The 18,480-nt window shown below is 46.9% G+C and overlaps 2 protein-coding genes across 22 annotated transcripts in view; both read right to left on the bottom strand.

Moving 5' to 3' along the window:
• Nucleotides 1-883: 883 nt before the first annotated feature.
• Nucleotides 884-18,480, bottom strand: part of LOC144458314 (NACHT, LRR and PYD domains-containing protein 12-like) — a 97,899-nt gene continuing 80,302 nt past the window's right edge. For 15 of the 21 annotated variants that reach the window (XM_078166677.1, XM_078166680.1, XM_078166679.1 and 12 more), the window contains 5 exons: nt 7,039-7,209; nt 6,659-6,832; nt 5,072-5,242; nt 4,692-4,865; nt 884-2,935 (listed from right to left, as the gene is read on the bottom strand). In XM_078166677.1, coding sequence (XP_078022803.1) covers nt 2,749-2,935; nt 4,692-4,865; nt 5,072-5,242; nt 6,659-6,832; nt 7,039-7,209 — 877 coding nt within the window. In that variant the 3' untranslated portion in view covers nt 884-2,748. The remainder of the gene's footprint in view (nt 2,936-4,691; nt 4,866-5,071; nt 5,243-6,658; nt 6,833-7,038; nt 7,210-18,480) is intronic. The other 6 variants (XM_078166681.1, XM_078166687.1, XM_078166682.1 and 3 more) reach the window with 4 other exon arrangements.
• LOC144462566 (uncharacterized) lies at nt 12,894-14,585 on the bottom strand. Its single transcript, XM_078166721.1, has 2 exons — nt 14,429-14,585; nt 12,894-13,990 (listed from the first exon to the last, which is right to left on the bottom strand). Exons 1-2 carry the CDS (start codon nt 14,583-14,585, stop codon nt 12,894-12,896), a joined length of 1,254 nt encoding a protein of 417 aa, XP_078022847.1.

Below are 18,480 nucleotides of genomic sequence, written 5' to 3'. Positions count from 1 at the left end.
GCACGCTTCATAAACGGCAACCGTGGTGGTGGCCTTTTTTTGATAGGCGAAGGGTCACTACATATATACTTTACAGCAGTTAATGTCCTGTCGCTGTCAACTGCCGGTGCCTGATGGGGATTTATTTGTTATTCCAGACTGATGACGATACTGAATGTTGCAGTTCTTCCATAAATCCTGCTGAAGAACAGTTCTGGGAACAAATCACGTCTCCTCATCATCATTCCTGTGTCCTGACCGACACACCATCCTGTTTACTGTCAAAGCCCAGACGAAGTGGCCCTGCTTAATGACACAAATCACAAACAAGGAGCCAGTAACAAGGGGAGAGATGTACATGTTAAACATAAATCACTCTCACACGTCCTTTTATCATGAGTCCAGAGTATCTGCCTGTCAGCAGTGCATTCACCTAGGCCTGTTTCATGATGCAGCTTTTTACAGTTTGTAGTTACACAGACTGATCAAACTGATAAACAGGCAAAGTCCTCATGAGCATCACAGTAAACCTGTAAAACATAACTCACCAAAACGCTGCAGACGGTCAGCTTGCTGCTGCAGCCAGTAAGTACATGGTAAAATTATTCATCATCATTCTGCATGTTATTATATTCATGGCTCATTATACTAACTGTGACATTTAGGACGACTGCACAACACTGACTGACTGAAATGATAAAGGAAAAATAAGATTCAATTAAAAACAGCTGTTAACCTTCTTGGTTTAGTCTCAGATCAGGATCTGCATCACCTAATAACCGTTACCAGTCACTTATCAAGTTATTTATAAGAGTACATGTCAGTCGGGGTGGGTGATATGACCCTACAATAATATCAGGATATTTCAGGGTATTTTTGTGATGATGATATTCTTGACAATATGACAGATTCATAAAAACTATTTTATTAAGAAGATAGAATCACAACAGAATCAGTAAAAACTAAAATGATGTTTCATGTCTTCAGTTTGTGAACAACAACAGTAACTCAGAGTCAGATTCAGATCCTGTCACAATATTAATAGTTCAACTAAATCAAATCTACCACTAATTACACATTTAAACAAATGTCCCCTGGGATCTATATATATAAATCAACAGCTGATTTTCTTCTCTGTTTTTATGCTCTGCCATTTCTCCTCTAACCATCAGGCTGTAACCTGTGACAGGCTGTTATGAGACAGTCACATATATGGAGTTTATTCACGTAGGTTTCCATCAGCAAAGGTTTGTGACAGAATCAGAGAGGAGAGGGAGAGACGCTGTGCTGCTGCCAGAGGAGCCGCTGAATGAGTTCCCTCTGAGCGCTAAGAGAAGGAAAACATTCAGGACGCCACACTTTATTCCACACTACTGAAGCTGCTCCTCTTTTTACTGGAACCACAGAGGAGTCAGGAATAATTTCACTGTCAGCCAGGCTTGTTGTTGCCGTGGTAACAGTATGACATCAATATGTCAACAAGTCAAAATCTCTGGGCTCATGTCTGGAAAAATGTGCTCCTGGGCTCCCTTGTATGTGAGACGGCCTTTGGCTTTGCCAAGGTCCAGTATCTTCTGTGTGTCCGCGTGGTAATGTGGGCGGGGCCTGTCCTCTCTGGCCGGCCTCGGGGTGAGTGTGCGATGTGCTCTGTCTGTAATCTCAGCTGAATCAAAGCTGGCATCACCCAGCACCGCAGGGAAAAATTCAGTGAGGAATTTGAGCGTGTTACAGTTTTGGGCTCCTCCTTTAATGCACACTGGCCGATGGCTTTGTCTCCTGCGTCTGGTCTCTGGGTCGAGACATTTGTCCTGTATTTTCTTACATTCCTTGGCGATATCTCGTTGTGTCTGCTCCACTGCTGTTACTCTGACCATCGTTTCACTCAGTGCATTTCTCATTCCTTGGCAGTTGCTGACTGCTTCTGCCTGAGCTGAGCTGAGATGGGCTAGCTCGCTGGCTGGCTTGTGTATGGTCTGCATGTCCGCCTTCGTCCCTTTACGTAGAGAGGATATGTCTGCTTTAACTTCCTTAAATGATGTCACTATCTCAGCTTTTATCTGAGCCAACATGGCCTCTCTGGAGCTCTGTAGTTCCTCTCTGTATCTGCAGAGACTGTGGCCACCTGTGAGGTCTCCGCTGTGCTATCAGCCATCTTTGGACTGCTGACTGTGAATGGAGTTACTGTTTTCCAAATCTGTGTTGTCTTTCCCTTACGTGAGCTTTTCTTCACATCAGTAATGCTGCTGTAGGTGACTTAAGTCTCGTTTCACAGCACAGTATGAACAGTGGTTACATGAGCCTCAAAACCAGACACAACTCAGCCCTGAGCAGAGTGACCGTCCTCTACTGACCAATCAGACTGCAGTGTTCACAGCTCCACCTTTTAGTACCAGATCTGTGTGCTAGGTACCCCAACAGAGGGGGGACCAAACATGGGGACGCTAAGGAACGCTTCTGTTGGGACCATCCACAACTTTTACTGTGGGAACAGAAACTATGAACCGTACTGCTCGGTGGAAACAGGGCTTTACAGTCAGGTTGTGCCCCTCTCCATGAGCTACTAAAGGTTCAGTGTCTATGTTAGGACATTATTTTGTACAAGCTTCTCTCCTCAGCTGCCTAGTCCCCTGATACCCTCTGACTTCTGATTGAAAAGTTTTCAGTATTGATTCCTGAGAGAGGAGAATCAGGATGCATGTGAGGTGACTTTCACACCTGTAGCTCAGCTCATTTGGTCTGGACCGAAGGAAGAAAATGATCCAGTCTCTTTTATCTGGTCCGGTTCACTGTCAGTGTCTCTAGTCTGTTAGATTTGTTCTGCTTTAAATCAGTCAGCAGCTTCAGACCTTTTTTTCCTGGATCAGTCCAGCTCAGCTCGAGAACTCTGAGGTGTGAAGGGTTCGACTTCAGAGCTGAGGCCAGATACTCACAGCTGCTCTCTGTGCAATGTGACAACCTGAGAGAGAAAAACATTGTTTTATTACCACAGTAACAAAGAACACTGTCAGGTGTCTGTTCAAATCAAACATGTCGACACTGATTATAATTTAGGTCTGTTCTTTTACTTTCTTCCTCTTCTGTGTCCTGTGGTGTTCCCCAGGGCTCCATCTCAGGTCCTATGTTTTTTTTGTTTTTTTTTTTGAAGATATTATTTGGAGCATTTTTAGCCTTTTTTCGACAGGACAGACAAGAATGAAAGGGGGAGAGAGAGAGAGAGGGAGGGCCACAGGCTGGAGTCAAACCCGGGCCGCTGCGGCAACAGCCTTGTACATGGGGCGTCTGCTCTACCACTCAGCCACCGACGCCCCAGGTCCTATGTTATTTTCATTACACGTGCTTCCACCAGGGTCTGATTTTGAAAAATACTTTTTTAAATATACCTGCACATGTCCTTCAGTCTCTTTTAAGAGATGCGCCAGGCGAGCGGCTCCAGTGGAATGAATAAGCACTATTTTGGCGTCCGAAATCTAGTTATTATTAAAATCTATGATTTAGATCCATGTCTGTGAAAACATGGACGCTTCACACACATCTTCCCCCGACAGCACTGAAGATTTATACAATCAGCACAGTTTCAAGATTAGAGTCACCAAATGTCTCCCCGTCTGTTCCTGAGATATGACTTTAAATGATGGACAGAAAAGAACATGATGATGTCACAGTGAAGTTGACCTTTGACCTTTTGGATATAAAATGTCATCACTTCATTATTTTATCCTGTCAGACATGTATGTGAAGTGTCCTTCAGACATTGCGTACACGAGACCAGGACAGACAGACGGACAGACAGGTGGATGGACAATGTGAAAACATAATGCCTCCGGCCACAGCTGTCGGCTCAGAGGCATAAAAACTTTGCTGTAGCGATGGCAGGACTCCAGTCGAATGTAAATCAAGCTTTATTGGTCTCGTCCGGCACTGAACCGCCTATAAACACTTAATTGTTGTTGAACAGTTTGTTTTAGATCGGATGAATCAAAGCAGTTATACGTGGATTTTGTTGCCTTTGGACAGAAACAGGCTAGCTGTGTTCTCCAGTCTTGATGCTAAGCTAAGCTAACCAGCTGCTGGCTGTAGCTTACTATAATATTTAGCATAGAGACATGAGAGTGGGATCAGTCTGAACATTTGACTTTCAGCAGGAAATGAAGTGTATTCCATAAAATGTTGAACTGCTCCTTTAACCCCCCCAACACTCAGTTCAGTCATGGATATATATGACTAACTGGCTGCTACTGAATTATATCTTACAGTATGTGTCTCACTGAAATGTTCTTCCTCTACTTCTTTGGATGAAGCTTTTTAACTCTGCTTACTGCTGATTTCATAACAACCTGTGTAGCCTCACATGGAGTCCTTGGGCTCCTTTAACAGCAGGTGGCGCTGTCGGTGCCTTTATTTTTTAACATCTTTCATGTTTAATATTTGAGTTGAATCCAAGCTATTGATTTTTATTGGGCCGGCCACATCTTCACAGGACAAGTTGTAATGATGACAGAAACTCTACATGAATGAACACTTAGAAATCTGTTATATGTCAGTCCAACTACATTACAGTGTGTGATGAGTCATTGATTTATTTCATAATAATCTAAACAGAGGACTTTTAGTGTGAAAATGGCCTCAAATACCTGAAAACTGTCTCTGCACACCTGAATGTGTGACAGCATTTGGTTTTTCACTTTTATTTAAATAATGACCACAATACTCACCTCAGTGTCTCCAGTCCACAACGTGGCTCTGCCAAGAACTCACAAAGCTCTGTGACATCACCGTCTCTGAGGTCATTTCCTGTCAGATCCAGGACTCTCAGGTGGGCGGGGTTTGACTTCAGACTGGAACCCAGTGCAGCACAGCCTCTCTCTGTAAACTGACAGCCAGCCAGTCTGTTGGGGAAAAACAGTTTGAACTTATAGGTGGTAACATGCAGTGGCAGCTCCAGACCCTGACCTCTGACCCAGCAGCTGAGCTGCAGCTGCAGTCTGAGTCTGACTGACACTGAAATGATCTCAGATTAATAATTAGACATATTATTTACACAGCTGGTGTCCAGAGAAGGAAGAATGACAGGAAACTGTCTGAGAAGTCTCACCTCAGTGTCTCCAGTCTACACTGGGGTTTCCTCAGCCAATCAGAAAGCAGCTCCGCCCCCTGGTCCATCAGGTAGTTCCAGCTCAGGTCGAGCTCTTTGAGATCAGAGGAGCTGCTGAGGGCAGAGTTCAAAGACCGACAGCGTTTTGCTGATAACATGCAGGAGTTCAGACTGAAAGGAGGAGCAGAGGAGGAGAGGATCAGATGAGGAGCACAGAAGGAGAGGAGCAGGGAAGGAGAGGAGCAGAGGAGGAGAGGAGCAGAGAAGGAGAGGAGGAGGATTATTAATCTTATCTTTGAAATATTTATAGGTGTCTATTGAAGACCATGCGGCCCCGCTGTTTTCCCTGCCTTTAATGCACCTATGGCTTCTGATATCTCCTCTTTGCTTAAAGCTTTATCCAAAGCTGCCTTACTTTCCTCTGAACTTTTAGGAATGTTCATTTTGTCGAGGAATTCACACTGAGTGTTACAGTTAGTAGAATATTCACATCTACAGAGATTTTCCTACAAGTTTTTAAAGGCTGTATTAATTTCTGATGGATTCATTATATTATTCCCATTCCTGTCCTCAATATTAGTCATTGCTGTCTCTGTCTGTTGTTGTTTGATGCGCCATGCCAAGAGTCTACCTGGCTTTTCCCCTCGCTCATAATAGGCTTCTTTGAGTCTCATTATATTTGCAGCAGCCCTATGGGATGATAGCTCATTATATTGTGTCCTAAGTTATAATAATTGTTTTGAGGTGTCATGGTTACTCTGTCCTTCCTGGGAGCTCTTATTCTCTACAATTTGAATCTTGGATTCCAGTTCTCTAAATCTCCCCCTGATTCTCTTGCTTTCTGACTTGTATAGCTCATAATTTGGCCTCCAATAAATGCCTTAAAGGCTTCCCATCTGATTATGGCAGTGGTCTGGGCTGTATTTATTTCAACATATGTGTCGATTTGATTTCCTAGAAAGTGGAGACATTTAAAGTCTTGCATCCATTTTTGGATTGATTTTGAAATCATTGAATCCCAAGATGGCTGTGCCCCAGTTACTGCATGCAACAGTTTTTTCCTACTGCCCCTGAAGTCAACTGGTTTAAAGAGATATTTAATAGGTTTTAATTATTCTGACAGCTGTCTTTTATTACTGATCTTATGTAATAAATCTTTTAATCTCACTTGTGTTTTTTAATTCTGCTCACTGCTGATTTCATCAGAACCTGTGTAGCCTCACATGGAGTCCTTGGGCTCCTTTAACAGCAGGTGGCGCTGTCTGTGCCTTTATTTTTTAACATCTTTCATGTTTCATATTTGAGTTGAATCCAAGCTATTGATTTTTATTGGGCCGGCCACATCTTCACAGGACAAGTTGTAATGATGACAGAAATTCTACATGAATGAACACTTAGAAATCTGTTATATGTCAGTCCAACTACATTACAGTGTGTGATGAGTCATTGATTTATTTCATAATAATCTAAACAGAGGACTTTTAGTGTGAAAATGGCCTCAAATACCTGAAAACTGTCTCTGCACACCTGAATGTGTGACAGCATTTGGTTTTTCACTTTTATTTAAATAATGACCACAATACTCACCTCAGTGTCTCCAGTCCACAACGTGGCTCTGCCAAGAACTCACAAAGGTTTGTGACATCACCGTCTCTGAGGTCATTTCCTGTCAGATCCAGGACTCTCAGGTGGGCGGGGTTTGACTTCAGACTGGAACCCAGTGCAGCACAGCCTCTCTCTGTAAACTGACAGCCAGCCAGTCTGTTGGGGAAAAACAGTTTGAACTTATAGGTGGTAACATGCAGTGGCAGCTCCAGACCCTGACCTCTGACCCAGCAGCTGAGCTGCAGCTGCAGTCTGAGTCTGACTGACACTGAAATGATCTCAGATTAATAATTAGACATATTATTTACACAGCTGGTGTCCAGAGAAGGAAGAATGACAGGAAACTGTCTGAGAAGTCTCACCTCAGTGTCTCCAGTCTACACTGGGGTTTCCTCAGCCAATCAGAAAGCAGCTCCGCCCCCTGGTCCATCAGGTCGTTCCAGCTCAGGTCGAGCTCTTTGAGATCAGAGGAGCTGCTGAGGGCAGAGGTCAAAGGCCGACAGCATTCTGCTGATAACCTGCAGGAGTTCAGACTGGAAGGAGGAGGAGTGGATCAGAGGAGGAGAGGAGCAGAGCAGCAGAGGAGGAGAAGGAGAGCAGCATTAAAAGGAGAGGAGCAGAGGAGGAGAGGATCAGAGGAGGAGGAGAGGAGCAGAGGAGGAGAGGAGAGGAGGAGGAGAGGAGGAGAGGATCAGAGGAGGAGGAGAGGAGCAGAGAAGGAGAGGATTGGAGGAGAGGAGCAGAGAAGGAGAGGAGGAGGAGAGGAGCAGAGAAGGAGAGGAGCAGAGAAGGAGAGGAGCAGAGGAGCAGAGGAGCAGAGAAGGAGAGGAGAGGAGCAGAGGAGGAGAGGAGCAGAGGAGGAGAGGAACAGAGGAGCAGAGGAGGAGAGGAGCAGAGGAGGAGAGGAGGAGAGGAACAGAGGAGCAGAGGAGGTTTGGGTTTTCAAGTCCCTTTATTAAATCATTTCAGCAATGACTGAAAACCATTTAGTTCAAATCAAGAAAAATAAGAAACTAAACCAGAGAAAAACTGCTGCTGAATAAAACAGTCTGCCAGACACAGTAAATGTTAAACAACTACTCAGAAATGACATACCAGGTCTCCATTCCCTGTCACAGAGCACAGGACACCCCCAACAGTCCATCTTTCTTTAAAGTCCTGTAAATTGTCCACAGATTGACAGTAACAATATTCCACTCTGAGCTGGGATTTCAAAAGTCCTTCTAAGACCGGCACCGGCTCCACACTGCCGGTAGTCTCGCCACCAGACAATCAGAGATCTCCGCCTTCTGATAGTCTGGGGACACTCCTTTCTAAAGTGTGTTTAACACACCGGCGAAAACGGCCGGCAACAAAGCAACGCCTCTTGCATTTCTGAAAAGGACACGCCTTCTCGGAAATGTGCGCTCCTCCTTTTCTCGTCCGCAAGGAAACAAACACACAGAGAGCTTGAAAATGGATGCCGAGAGATTTAACTCCGTTTTATCAAACGTGTGCTCATCCGTGAAGAAAATATTTTTTCCAGTGGATATCTTAGTTACAACATGATTGAGCTAACTGGAGTAGTTTCATGTCGTATCTGACAACGGGAGGCTTTTAACAGATGACGTCCTGATGTTAGCTTTGCTGCTGCTGTTAGCTGTCCCTGTCAGCTGCAGCCAATGATGCTTTCTAGACATCGTGATTTCCTAAAACTGAATAAATACCACACATAGCAACACAAAACTGCTTTGCTAGCTCAATCATGTTGTAACTAAGATATCCGCTGGAAAAGATATTTTTTTCACGGACCGTTTAATGAGTTATTACCTATTACAGACACTGCTAATGGCTAACAGGGCTAGCAGCTAACGGTTAGCCCAGCTAAACATGCACACAAAAATAGTAATGTTTGTTCAATCATTGTGTTTATAGACTTTACAAACATCGGATTAGTCCAAACGGTGATACAGTGATGTGAAAAATGTGATATATAGGCTATATATATATATAGCTAAAAGCTCTGCTGGTTTTCTACCCGGAAGTATTTGTAAACAACAAGGCGATTCCCTCTATAGTCCGGCCGGACGGATGAGTCATGGCCTTGTAAAAGATTATGTTTGTTTCTTTTAGTTGGCGAGATTGTGTCGCCGCAAACGCGACAAACATCCACTGAACTTTGACGGCGTTTTCTGCGAGCACGGCTGAGCCATTTTGTACCGCTACATGTGTTTCTAGTGGGACTATGTTTATGAGCCCAAGAGTTCAGCGAGCCACCGAAGGACCGCCCTGCAGATTTACTACTGGTTCTGCAACGTAGGGAGTTTTTTTAAACTCTGAAATTGTATCCGCCCATCTAAACACAAAATCAGGGAGAAAGTCATCAGTCTTTAGTTAAGCAAAGCGTCTAAAGACTGACTTGTGAGTCTACACTGCCGGCACCCTGAGTCCGGTTCCTGCGAGTCAGCCAGATAGCCAACTTGGCAGAGCCCAGCAGAAAGTTTATCAAAGTGTGTACCTTTTTGTTTTTAGCACTGTATTTTGGGCCAAAAATGAACAGTGGAAAGGAAAAGGCCTCCCCCAGACCATGCAACCAACTCCTTAAAAGGTCAAAGAGCTGTGACAGCCGAGGACACTCAACAAACAAATGAAAAAGAGTCTCTGTGTGCAAACAGAAACTACTAGCTCCGGATCAAGGTGTGCTCTGTATCTGTTCGTAGCTATTGCCCCATGTACGACCCTCCACTGGAGGTCAGCTGTACGCTTCTCCAAGGGGATCTTGTACAGGGACCACCAGCTGCCTTTCGGGGAAATGTCTGGGCCAAAGAACTCAGCCCACCTCGACTCCTTCAGCCCTGCCAGAGAGCGCAGGTTCAGAACCTTAACGCAGACTTCGTAGACTGCCTTTTTTCCCACCACCTCAAAGCTGTTTAGACGAGGGGTTTGTAAGGAAAGCAGCTGACCCTCACCCTCTTGCCACTCCCCCACAGCTGGGGTTATGGAGAGAGAGGGCAAACTGTACTCACACTCATCATCCCATTGGTCAGACAGAGCACTGTTTTCTACAAACACTCTAGTGGCTGTGGCAGGGCTGCACAGACTTCCTCCACCATTCTGTTGATGAGCCTGACAGAGCTGATGTTGCTTCTCTCCATCAGGGCTTCCATAGCTGTGGATGTCATCTTCATAAGGTGACCCAGTTTGGTGCAGCCAGCTATTCGAAGACTGGCTCTCAGGCTGGCAGACTGCAGTGTACGGGTCTTAATAAAGGTGTTGTAGAACAATGACTCTTCAAAAAGCCACATGCCCGGGGGCACATTTGTGTCCCCTGCAGTCTTAAAAATCCACCAAGCCTGCAACACAAAGCTGTAAAATGGTGTTACATCTGTAAAGTCCACGGTCTCTTGCTCCAGGAGGAAAAGCTGCTTGTCGTAGCCCAGCTGTCCTGTTCTCCTCAGCAGCAGGCGAGCCGTATCACACCAGCTGGAGCAACAGTCATACAGCAGCCTCTGAGCAGTTCTCAGTCTAAAGGAAGCAATTTTGGACTGAATGTCATTCAGTCCCTGTCTTCCTTCAGCCACAGGCAGGTGAAGAACAGCTGACCGGATCCAGTGCTTGCCCGACCAGAAGAAGTTGAGGATGTCCTTCTGGATGTCCTCTATCAGACCCCTTGGAGGTGTCAGAGTGACAAGTCTGTGCCACAGAGTCGAGGCGACCAAGTTATTAGCAACCAGAACTCTTCCCCTATACGACGGCTGAGGTAGCAACCATTTCCACTTAGACAACCGAGCACACACTTTCTCCTTCACTCCCTCCCAGTTTTTTCTTTGGAACCCTTCACAGTCCAGAAACACCCCCAAAACTTTTAGTCCCTCTCTTCCCCACCTAAGTCCTCCAGGCAGACTGGGCACTGCCTGATCCCTCCACTGCCCTATGAGCAAGGCCTCGCTCTTAGCCCAGTTCACTCTTGCAGATGAGGCCTTTTCATAGGCACAAAGGGTGTCCTGCAGACATTTAACATCATCCTGGCTGCTTACAAAAACATTGACATCGTCTGCATAAGCAGATACAGTGGGCAAGCCACGAGGTACACTTACAATCCCAGGGAAAGACAGACCAATGAGGCGCTCTCTCAGCCTGCACAGCAAGGGCTCAATGGCTAGGCTATACAGTTGCCCTGAGATAGGGCAACCCTGTCTTATGCCTCGCTGTACAGGAATTGGCCGACTCAGCCCCGCCCCCATCTTCACCATACACTGTGCTCCACTGTACAGTAAACTCACCCAAGACAAAAACCCATCACCAAACCCAAAACCTCTAAGTGCAGCAAAGAGATATGAGTGATCCACCCTATCAAAAGCATCTCTTGATCCAGTGACACAATCCCAACACTGACATTATAAATTTTACATAAATCAAGTACATCCCTGATAAGAAAAATATTGTCCATGATTGATCTCTCTGGCACACAGTATGATTGGTCTGTACTTACAATTTTTCCCAGAAAGTCTTTTAGTCTATTAGATAAGGCTCTGGAAAGCACCTTATAGTCCGTACAGAGGAGGGCCACTGGCCTCCAGTTCTTAAGTAATGTCAGGTCCCCCTTCTTAGGCAGCAGGGAAAGGACTGCCCGCTGGCAAGAAACCGGAAGAGATCCAGTTCTGAAACATTCCTGTACTACCTCGTGTAGGTCGGTGCCAATAATGTTCCAGAACCGCTTATAGAAGTCAGTGGAGAGACCGTCAATCCCTGGTGCCCGTCCAGAAGGCATCTGGTTAATGGCCATTGTCAACGCTTTGAGAGTTAGCCCACAGTCCAGGGCAGCTCTCTCCTCCGAACTGAGCTGAGGAAGGCTCTCCAGAAGCTCTTTACGGTTCTCAGCGCTACACGGTTCAGCTTTAAATAGGCTGGTGTAAAAGTCAATTGCGTGAGCCCTCATTTCATTCTGTTCCGCAGTCAGTCTCCCTCCAGGGAGCTTCAGACAGGCCATCTGCTTCCTCTGCACCGCATTCCGCTCCAAGTTGAAGAAGAAGGAGCTCGGGGCATCCATGTCCGTCAACTGGAGGAAACGTGATCGGACCAAAGCTCCCTTCACCCTCTCTTGTAGAAAGCGCTCAGTTCCTTCTTCTTCTGCTGCAGCAGGTCACTAGCAGTGGGATCGGAGTCTCTCCTGATCCCCTTCTCGATGGTACTGATGCTGGCTTCAAGGTTTTGTACTGCTGCCTTGATTTCAGCAGTAGAGTGTGACGTGTACTGCTGACTGAACACACGAGTTTGAGGTTTGCCAACCTCCCACCATTGCTTTAAAGAGTTAAAGCTGCTTTTCTTTGTCTGCCAGTGTCTCCAGAAATTCCCAAAGCTCTGACAAAAAGTGCTGTCTTGGAAGAGTTTATTGTTGAAATGCCAGTAAGATTTGGCCCTCTCACCTGATGAAATTGTCAAGTTTATACTGACTAGGTGGTGGTCAGTGAAACCAACCGGGGTTATGGTACTGCTGACTAATCTGGTGTTGAGATTTTGTGAGATGTAAAACCTATCTAGTCTGGCTGCACTGACCCTGTTGTTTCTGATCCGTATCCATGTGTACTGATGGATGTGTGGGTGTTTGAGTCTCCAGGTATCAAACAGATCTAGGTGAGTAATAGTTTGTTTTAAACACTGGGAGGATTGTGGGTGTGGCTCTTCATTGGTTCTGTCCTGAGTGAAATCAACTGTACAGTTGAAATCACCGCCAAGAATGATATGGTCCTGACTGTAGTTCCTGAGTTCAGACTGTATTTTTGTAAAAAGCCCCACTCTGTCAGAGCCCTGGTTGGGAGCATAAATATTAACAAAACACAATACTGAGCCGTTCATCTCTGCACTGACAATCAGCAGTTGACCCTTGACCACCTCGCTAACAGAGAGAATGACTGCATTGGCAGTTGCTCTGAAGAGGATGGCTACCCCTGCACTGACACTTGTGCCATGACTCAGGACGTGTGGACCCTCCCACCATAAACCCCAGTCTACCTCATCTGCCTGGTCACTATGAGTTTCCTGTAAGAACAGCACATCTATCTTTTTTTGTGAAACAATCTCACTGACTAAGGCTCTTTTATGTTTATCTCTCCCACCATGAATGTTAATAGACCCTATAGTGCTGCTCTGCATATGAGGGTTAAAGAAGAGAGACAGAAAAGAGGAAAGCAGTAAAGAACAATGAATGAAAAAGAACACCAGGTGATACATGATCATCTTACCTAACTTTAATCTTTCTAACAGTTTTGCCTTTAGATACCTTTCTCAGTGTTGTGATATGTTTCTTGAGGCGAAAACGCTTCCTTTCATCCAATAAGTCCACACCAACAGATCTCTTCAGCACTCCCACTGATCTGATGAACTTTTTGGTGTCACTAAAATAATCATTAACTTTCACAGATCTGTGAAAAGTTTGGTCTAGAAAAGTGTTTATTTCCTCAAAGGAATATAGATCTGTGTTCCTGTTGGACACCTCACTGACTGACACAGTATCTGACCCTGAGTCCCATTCTGCATCCTCTCCTCTACCTGATGCCTGGCTGCTGAAAACAGCCTCCATAATCTGTTCACTGTCACAGCCCCCCCCAGCCTTACCTCCACCTGCAGAAACTGTTGAAGGGGCCTCCTCCACAGTCTCCTCAGGCTGCGGACTGTCAGCACTGCTCAGGCTGACTGCAGCCTCACCTGACACGGGACCATTCAATGAATCACCCGCCGACTCAGCCACCGGGCCAGCCGAGGGCCCCGCGGGAGCCACAACAGACCCGGTCACAGAGCCGACCATGGACGCGGCGGCGGACCCCGCCGCGGCACCGGCTGCGGAACCGGTCACAGGCGCATCCCCGGAGCTGGCCGCGGAGCCGGCCCCGACAGCGGCGCCAGCGACCGCGTCAAGCCGCTGTTTATGCGGACACGCAAATCGTTTGTGCCCCACATCCCCACACTCAAAACATGTCATTTGGCCGGAGCTGGCATAAACCATGTGAGAAGCTTCGCCATGCTTAACTCTAAAAGACACCTCCAGTGTCTGTGCAGGTGAGTCCAAAAACATGAACACCTGTCTCCTCAGAGACTGCACATGCTTCAGTTTAGCGTCTTTACAGCCCATGTTGATCACTCTAAATCTGCTAGCAAACTTCCCAAATCTGCGGAGCTCATGCTCTAACAGCTCGTTTGGGATGAAAGGCGGAACACCGGAGACGGTGATCCGCGTAGACGGAGCTGACAGCGGCGACACCTGCACGAAGGTGTCCCTAACGAAAACTCCGCTCTCCACCAGGCTGTGAACACACTGCTCCGTTCTCAAAAAAACAACTACAGTGTAGGAGACATACAGGTTGAGGATGAGGAGCACGGTGTGCTTGAGTGTGTGTGTTGCAGAGGTGGTGGTTCACGTGGGAGTAGGCGTGGTCACGTGCGGAAGTGTGTGTGTAAAGGTGCGCACTCACCTGTGATACAGATGAGAGAGTCAGGGTTGGGTAGCCGTAATTTTTGTTGACCGCTACCCATTCATTCATTCATTCATTCATTACTTTTTTATCTGTTTAATCCGTTGGTTTTCATTTTTACATTCATCCATCTTTGCTACACTGTGACAGCTCTGCGCCGTTTGTTCATAATAAATGCGCCAAAAGCATCTTTGGATCTCAGTGTATCTGTCATCATAGCCTCCTAGCGCGTCACAAATCTGCGAATCTGAAGACCCAACCTCACACTCTCAGCGGCTAAAAGGTCTGTTTTGGAAGCCGCAACATACAGCTTTGTTCATTCTGGAAGCAAAGCTGATGGTGTCATGTCCTACCTGTTCACCTACAGCCAGCAGAACTTCCTCCACAGTAACACTATTATCCGGCGGGACTACCCTCACTCCCTGCCGAATAGACGGAGGTGGTGTCTCGGCGGACGCCATTCCTCCCGAAAACCACCGCACAAAACCACTAAACACTCGTCAGACACTCAGCAAAAGAATCTGAAAAAAGCTTACCTGATCATGTACAAGAGACAGATGAAAAACCAAGATTAAAGTCCAAAAGCAGGGACAGCAAACCATTCAAAACTCCGCGCCACTCGCACACCACCACCACTCACGCTCACACTCACCGGAACTGGAAAGGAGAGGAGAGGAGAGGAGGAGAGGTGAGAGAGGAGAGGAGAGGAGAGGAGGTTTTGGTTTTCAAAATCCCTTTATTGAACCATTGCCAGACCTAATGTACAACAATAACAACCACCATCAAAACAAGAAAAGAACTCTCTCCAATCAGAAATTTACAATCAACTCCTCATCCTCTCCCACAGAGCACAGAACCCCACCAACAGCCCATATTTGACGAAATGTCAATATGTTGTCCGTCATCCTATAATAGGCGTGTTCCACTCTCAGTCTGGCTTTTAACAAGCCCTCCAGAACCGGCACTGGCTCCACACTGGTGATACCCTGCGCCTGGTTCTTGCGCGTCAACCAAATGGCCAACTTGGCAGAACCAGATATGAAGTTAATCAGTGTGTGAGCACTCTTCCTCCGTGCACTGTACTTTGGGCCAAAGATGAACAAGCTGAAAGAAAAAACCTCCCCGAAACCCTGAAACCATCTTTTTAACAGCTCAAACAATGCTGACAGCCGGGGACACTGTACAAATAAATGAAACAAAGTCTCTGTCTGTGTACGGAAAGTGCACTCCTCCCCAACCCCTGGATCCAGGTGCGCTCTGTATCTGTTCGTGGCTATTGCACCATGTACAACCCTCCACTGGAGGTCTGCTGTCCGCTTTTCAACGGGCAGCTTGTACAGGGACCGCCAGCTGCCTTTCGGGGACACGTCTGTGCCAAAAAACTCAGCCCACCTCGACTCCTTCAGCCCTGCCAAAGAGTGCAGGTTCAGCACCTTCACGCAGACATGGTAAAGTGCTTTCTTCCTTACATCCTTAAAAGTGTCCAGGTGAGGGGTTGTAAAAGACAGCAGCTGACCACCTCCCTCCTGCCACTCCCCCACTGCTGGGGAAATGAGCAGAGAGGGGGAGCTGTATTCACTGTTCTCAGACCACTGATCACATAAAGCACAGTTCTCTGCAAAAGCTCTCAGAGATTGTGGCAGGGCGGCATGGACTTCCTCCACCACTCTGGTGATGAGCCTGATAGAGGTGATGTTGGTCCTCGCTCTCAGGGTGTCCACAGAACTTGCTGTCATCTTCATCAGATGACCCAGTTTGGTGCAGCCAGCCTCTCTGAGGCTAGCTCGCAGACTGGGAGACTGTAATGTCTGAGTCTTTAGAAGGTTGTTAAAAAACAAAGGCTCCTCAAACAGCCACATACCTGGTGTCTCATCTGTGGTACGTACAAGCTGGAAAATCTGCCATGCCTGCAACACAGAGCTGTAAAACGGTGTCAGTCCAGCAAGAACCACAGCTTCAGGTTGTAGAAGGAACAGTTGTTTGTCATAGCCCAGGCGCCCAGCTCTCCTCAGCAGCAGTCTAGCTGTATCAAGCCAACCTGGGCCAGAGGTATACAGGAGTCTTTGTGCAGTCTGGAGTCGAAAGGAAGCAATTTTAGACTGGATGTTTATCAGACCCTGTCCCCCTTCCGCCGCAGGCAGATCAAGGACTGCTGCCCGGACCCAGTGTTTGCCAGACCAGAAGAAATCCACGATGGCTCTCTGAATGTCCTCTATCAGGCTTTTTGGTGGTGTTAAAACGTTGAACTTGTGCCAAAGGGCCGAGGCAACCAAGTTATTGGCAACCAGAACTCGTCCCCTATATGACAACTGGGGTAGCAACCATTTCCATTTAGACAACCTCGCGCACACCTTCTCCCTAATACCCTCCCAGTTCTTTGCCTGAAAAACTTCTGTGCCCAAGAACACCCCCAGCACTTTCAGACCCTCCTTCCCCCACTCAAGACCTCCAGGCAGAATGGGCACTGCCTGATCCCTCCACTGTCCCACCAACAAAGCTTCACTTTTTGCCCAATTCACCCGTGCAGATGTGGGCCCTTCATACAGGGACAGGGTGTCCTGCAAATATTGAACATCCCTCTGGCTGGTGATGAAGATACAAACATCATCCGCATAGGCCGATACAGTAGGAGGTTGAGCAAGATCCGAGGACCCAGGCAGTGAAAGACCACGGAGCTGACCCCTCAGCCTGTGCAACAAGGGCTCGATGGCTAGACTATATAGCTGACCTGAGATAGGACAGCCTTGCCTTATCCCTCGCTGCACAGGGACTGGCCGACTCAGCCCCGCTCCCGTCTTCACCAAACATTGAGCACCACTGTACAATAAACCAATCCAGGCCAGAAACCCATCACCAAAACCAAAAGCCCTAAGTGCAGAAAATAAATAAGAGTGATCCACCCTGTCGAAAGCCTTCTCCTGATCCAAACACATAATACCAAAATTGACATTATCATAACATCTGCAAACATCAATAACATCACGAATGAGGAAAATGTTGTCCATAATTGTCCTGTCAGGTACACAATATGTTTGATCTGTGTGAACAATTAATTCCAGGATGATCTTAAGTCTGTTCGATAAGGCTCTGGAAAGCACCTTATAGTCTGTACAGAGGAGAGCAACTGGCCTCCAGTTCTTAAGTAAGGCCAAGTCCCCTTTCTTGGGCAGCAGGGAAAGTACTGCTCGTCGACAGGAGACAGGAAGAGATCCTGCTCTGAAGCACTCTAAGAAGACAGCATGCAAGTCAGGTCCAAGAGTATTCCAGAAACGCTGAAAAAAGTCAGCAGAGAGACCATCAATCCCAGGTGCTCGCCCTGATGCCAACTGGTTGACAGCAACTGTCAACTCCTCCAGAGTCAGCTCACAATCCAGCACAGCTTTCTCCTCCAGGCTGAGCTGCGGAAGCCCCTCCAAGAGCTTCTCTCGACACGCCATGCTGCACTGCTCTGCCCTGAAGAGTTCAGCATAGAAGTCCACTGCATGGCTCCTCATCTCGTCCGGGCTTGTGGTCACCCTGCCCCCTGGCAGCTTAAGGCAGGTCATCTGCATCCTCTGCGCCACCGATCTCTCCAGATTGACGAAGAAAGAAGTCGGGGCATCCATGTCCTTCAGCTGGAGGAAGCGAGACCTGACAAGGGCCCCCTTCACTCTCTCCTGCAGGAAAGAACTTAATTCCAACTTCTTCTCCTGCAGCATATGACCCATAGTGGGATCAGAGTCCCTACGTAACCCTTCCTCAATGTTTTTAATACTGACTTCAAGTTCCTTCACTGCTGCCTTGATTTTAGCAGTGGAATGGGAGGTGTACTGCTGACAAAAAACACGAATTTGTGCTTTACCAACCTCCCACCACTGCTTCAAGGAACTAAAATCACCTTTTTGCCTTTTCCATTGCTGCCAGAAGTGCTCAAAACTCTGACAAAAGGCACTGTCCTGAAGAAGTTTGTTATTAAAGAACCAGTGGGAGCTAACCCTTTCCCCTGGCGAGCTGACCAAATCTATGCTGACAAAATGGTGGTCAGTGAAACCAACTGGATATATGTTACTTTGAATTAATCTCGAGCTGAGATTCAGGGAAATGTAAAACCTGTCCAATCTGGCTGCACTGACCCTGCCATTACCGACCCTCACCCATGTGTACTGTCTGGACTGTGGATGTTTAACCCTCCATGTGTCTAACAGGTCCAACTGTGTGACGACACTGCTAAGGCTCTGAGATGACTGAGGGTGGGGCTCCTCGCCTGTCCTGTCCATAGTAAAATCTAATGTACAGTTAAAATCCCCACCAATAATCAACTGATCTTGATAGTACTTAAACAGCTCATTTTTTAGCAGGGTAAAAAAACCAGCTCTT

The sequence above is a fragment of the Epinephelus lanceolatus genome, chromosome 3 (genome assembly GCF_041903045.1).
Source record: "Epinephelus lanceolatus isolate andai-2023 chromosome 3, ASM4190304v1, whole genome shotgun sequence".
Lineage (NCBI taxonomy): Eukaryota > Metazoa > Chordata > Actinopteri > Perciformes > Serranidae > Epinephelus > Epinephelus lanceolatus.
Note: the sequence above shows the minus strand (reverse complement) of the source record. Positions and strands in the feature narration are given on the sequence as shown.

Excerpts from the sequence above, each read along its gene's own strand:
- LOC144462566 (XM_078166721.1), bottom strand. The coding sequence starts at position 14,585 with ATGGCGTCCGCCGAGACACCACCTCCGTCTATTCGGCAGGGAGTGAGG. Across the intron at positions 13,991-14,428 it reads CAGAATGAACAAAGCTGTAT|TTGTTTTTTTGAGAACGGAG; the intron begins GTTGCGGCTTCC and ends CCTACACTGTAG.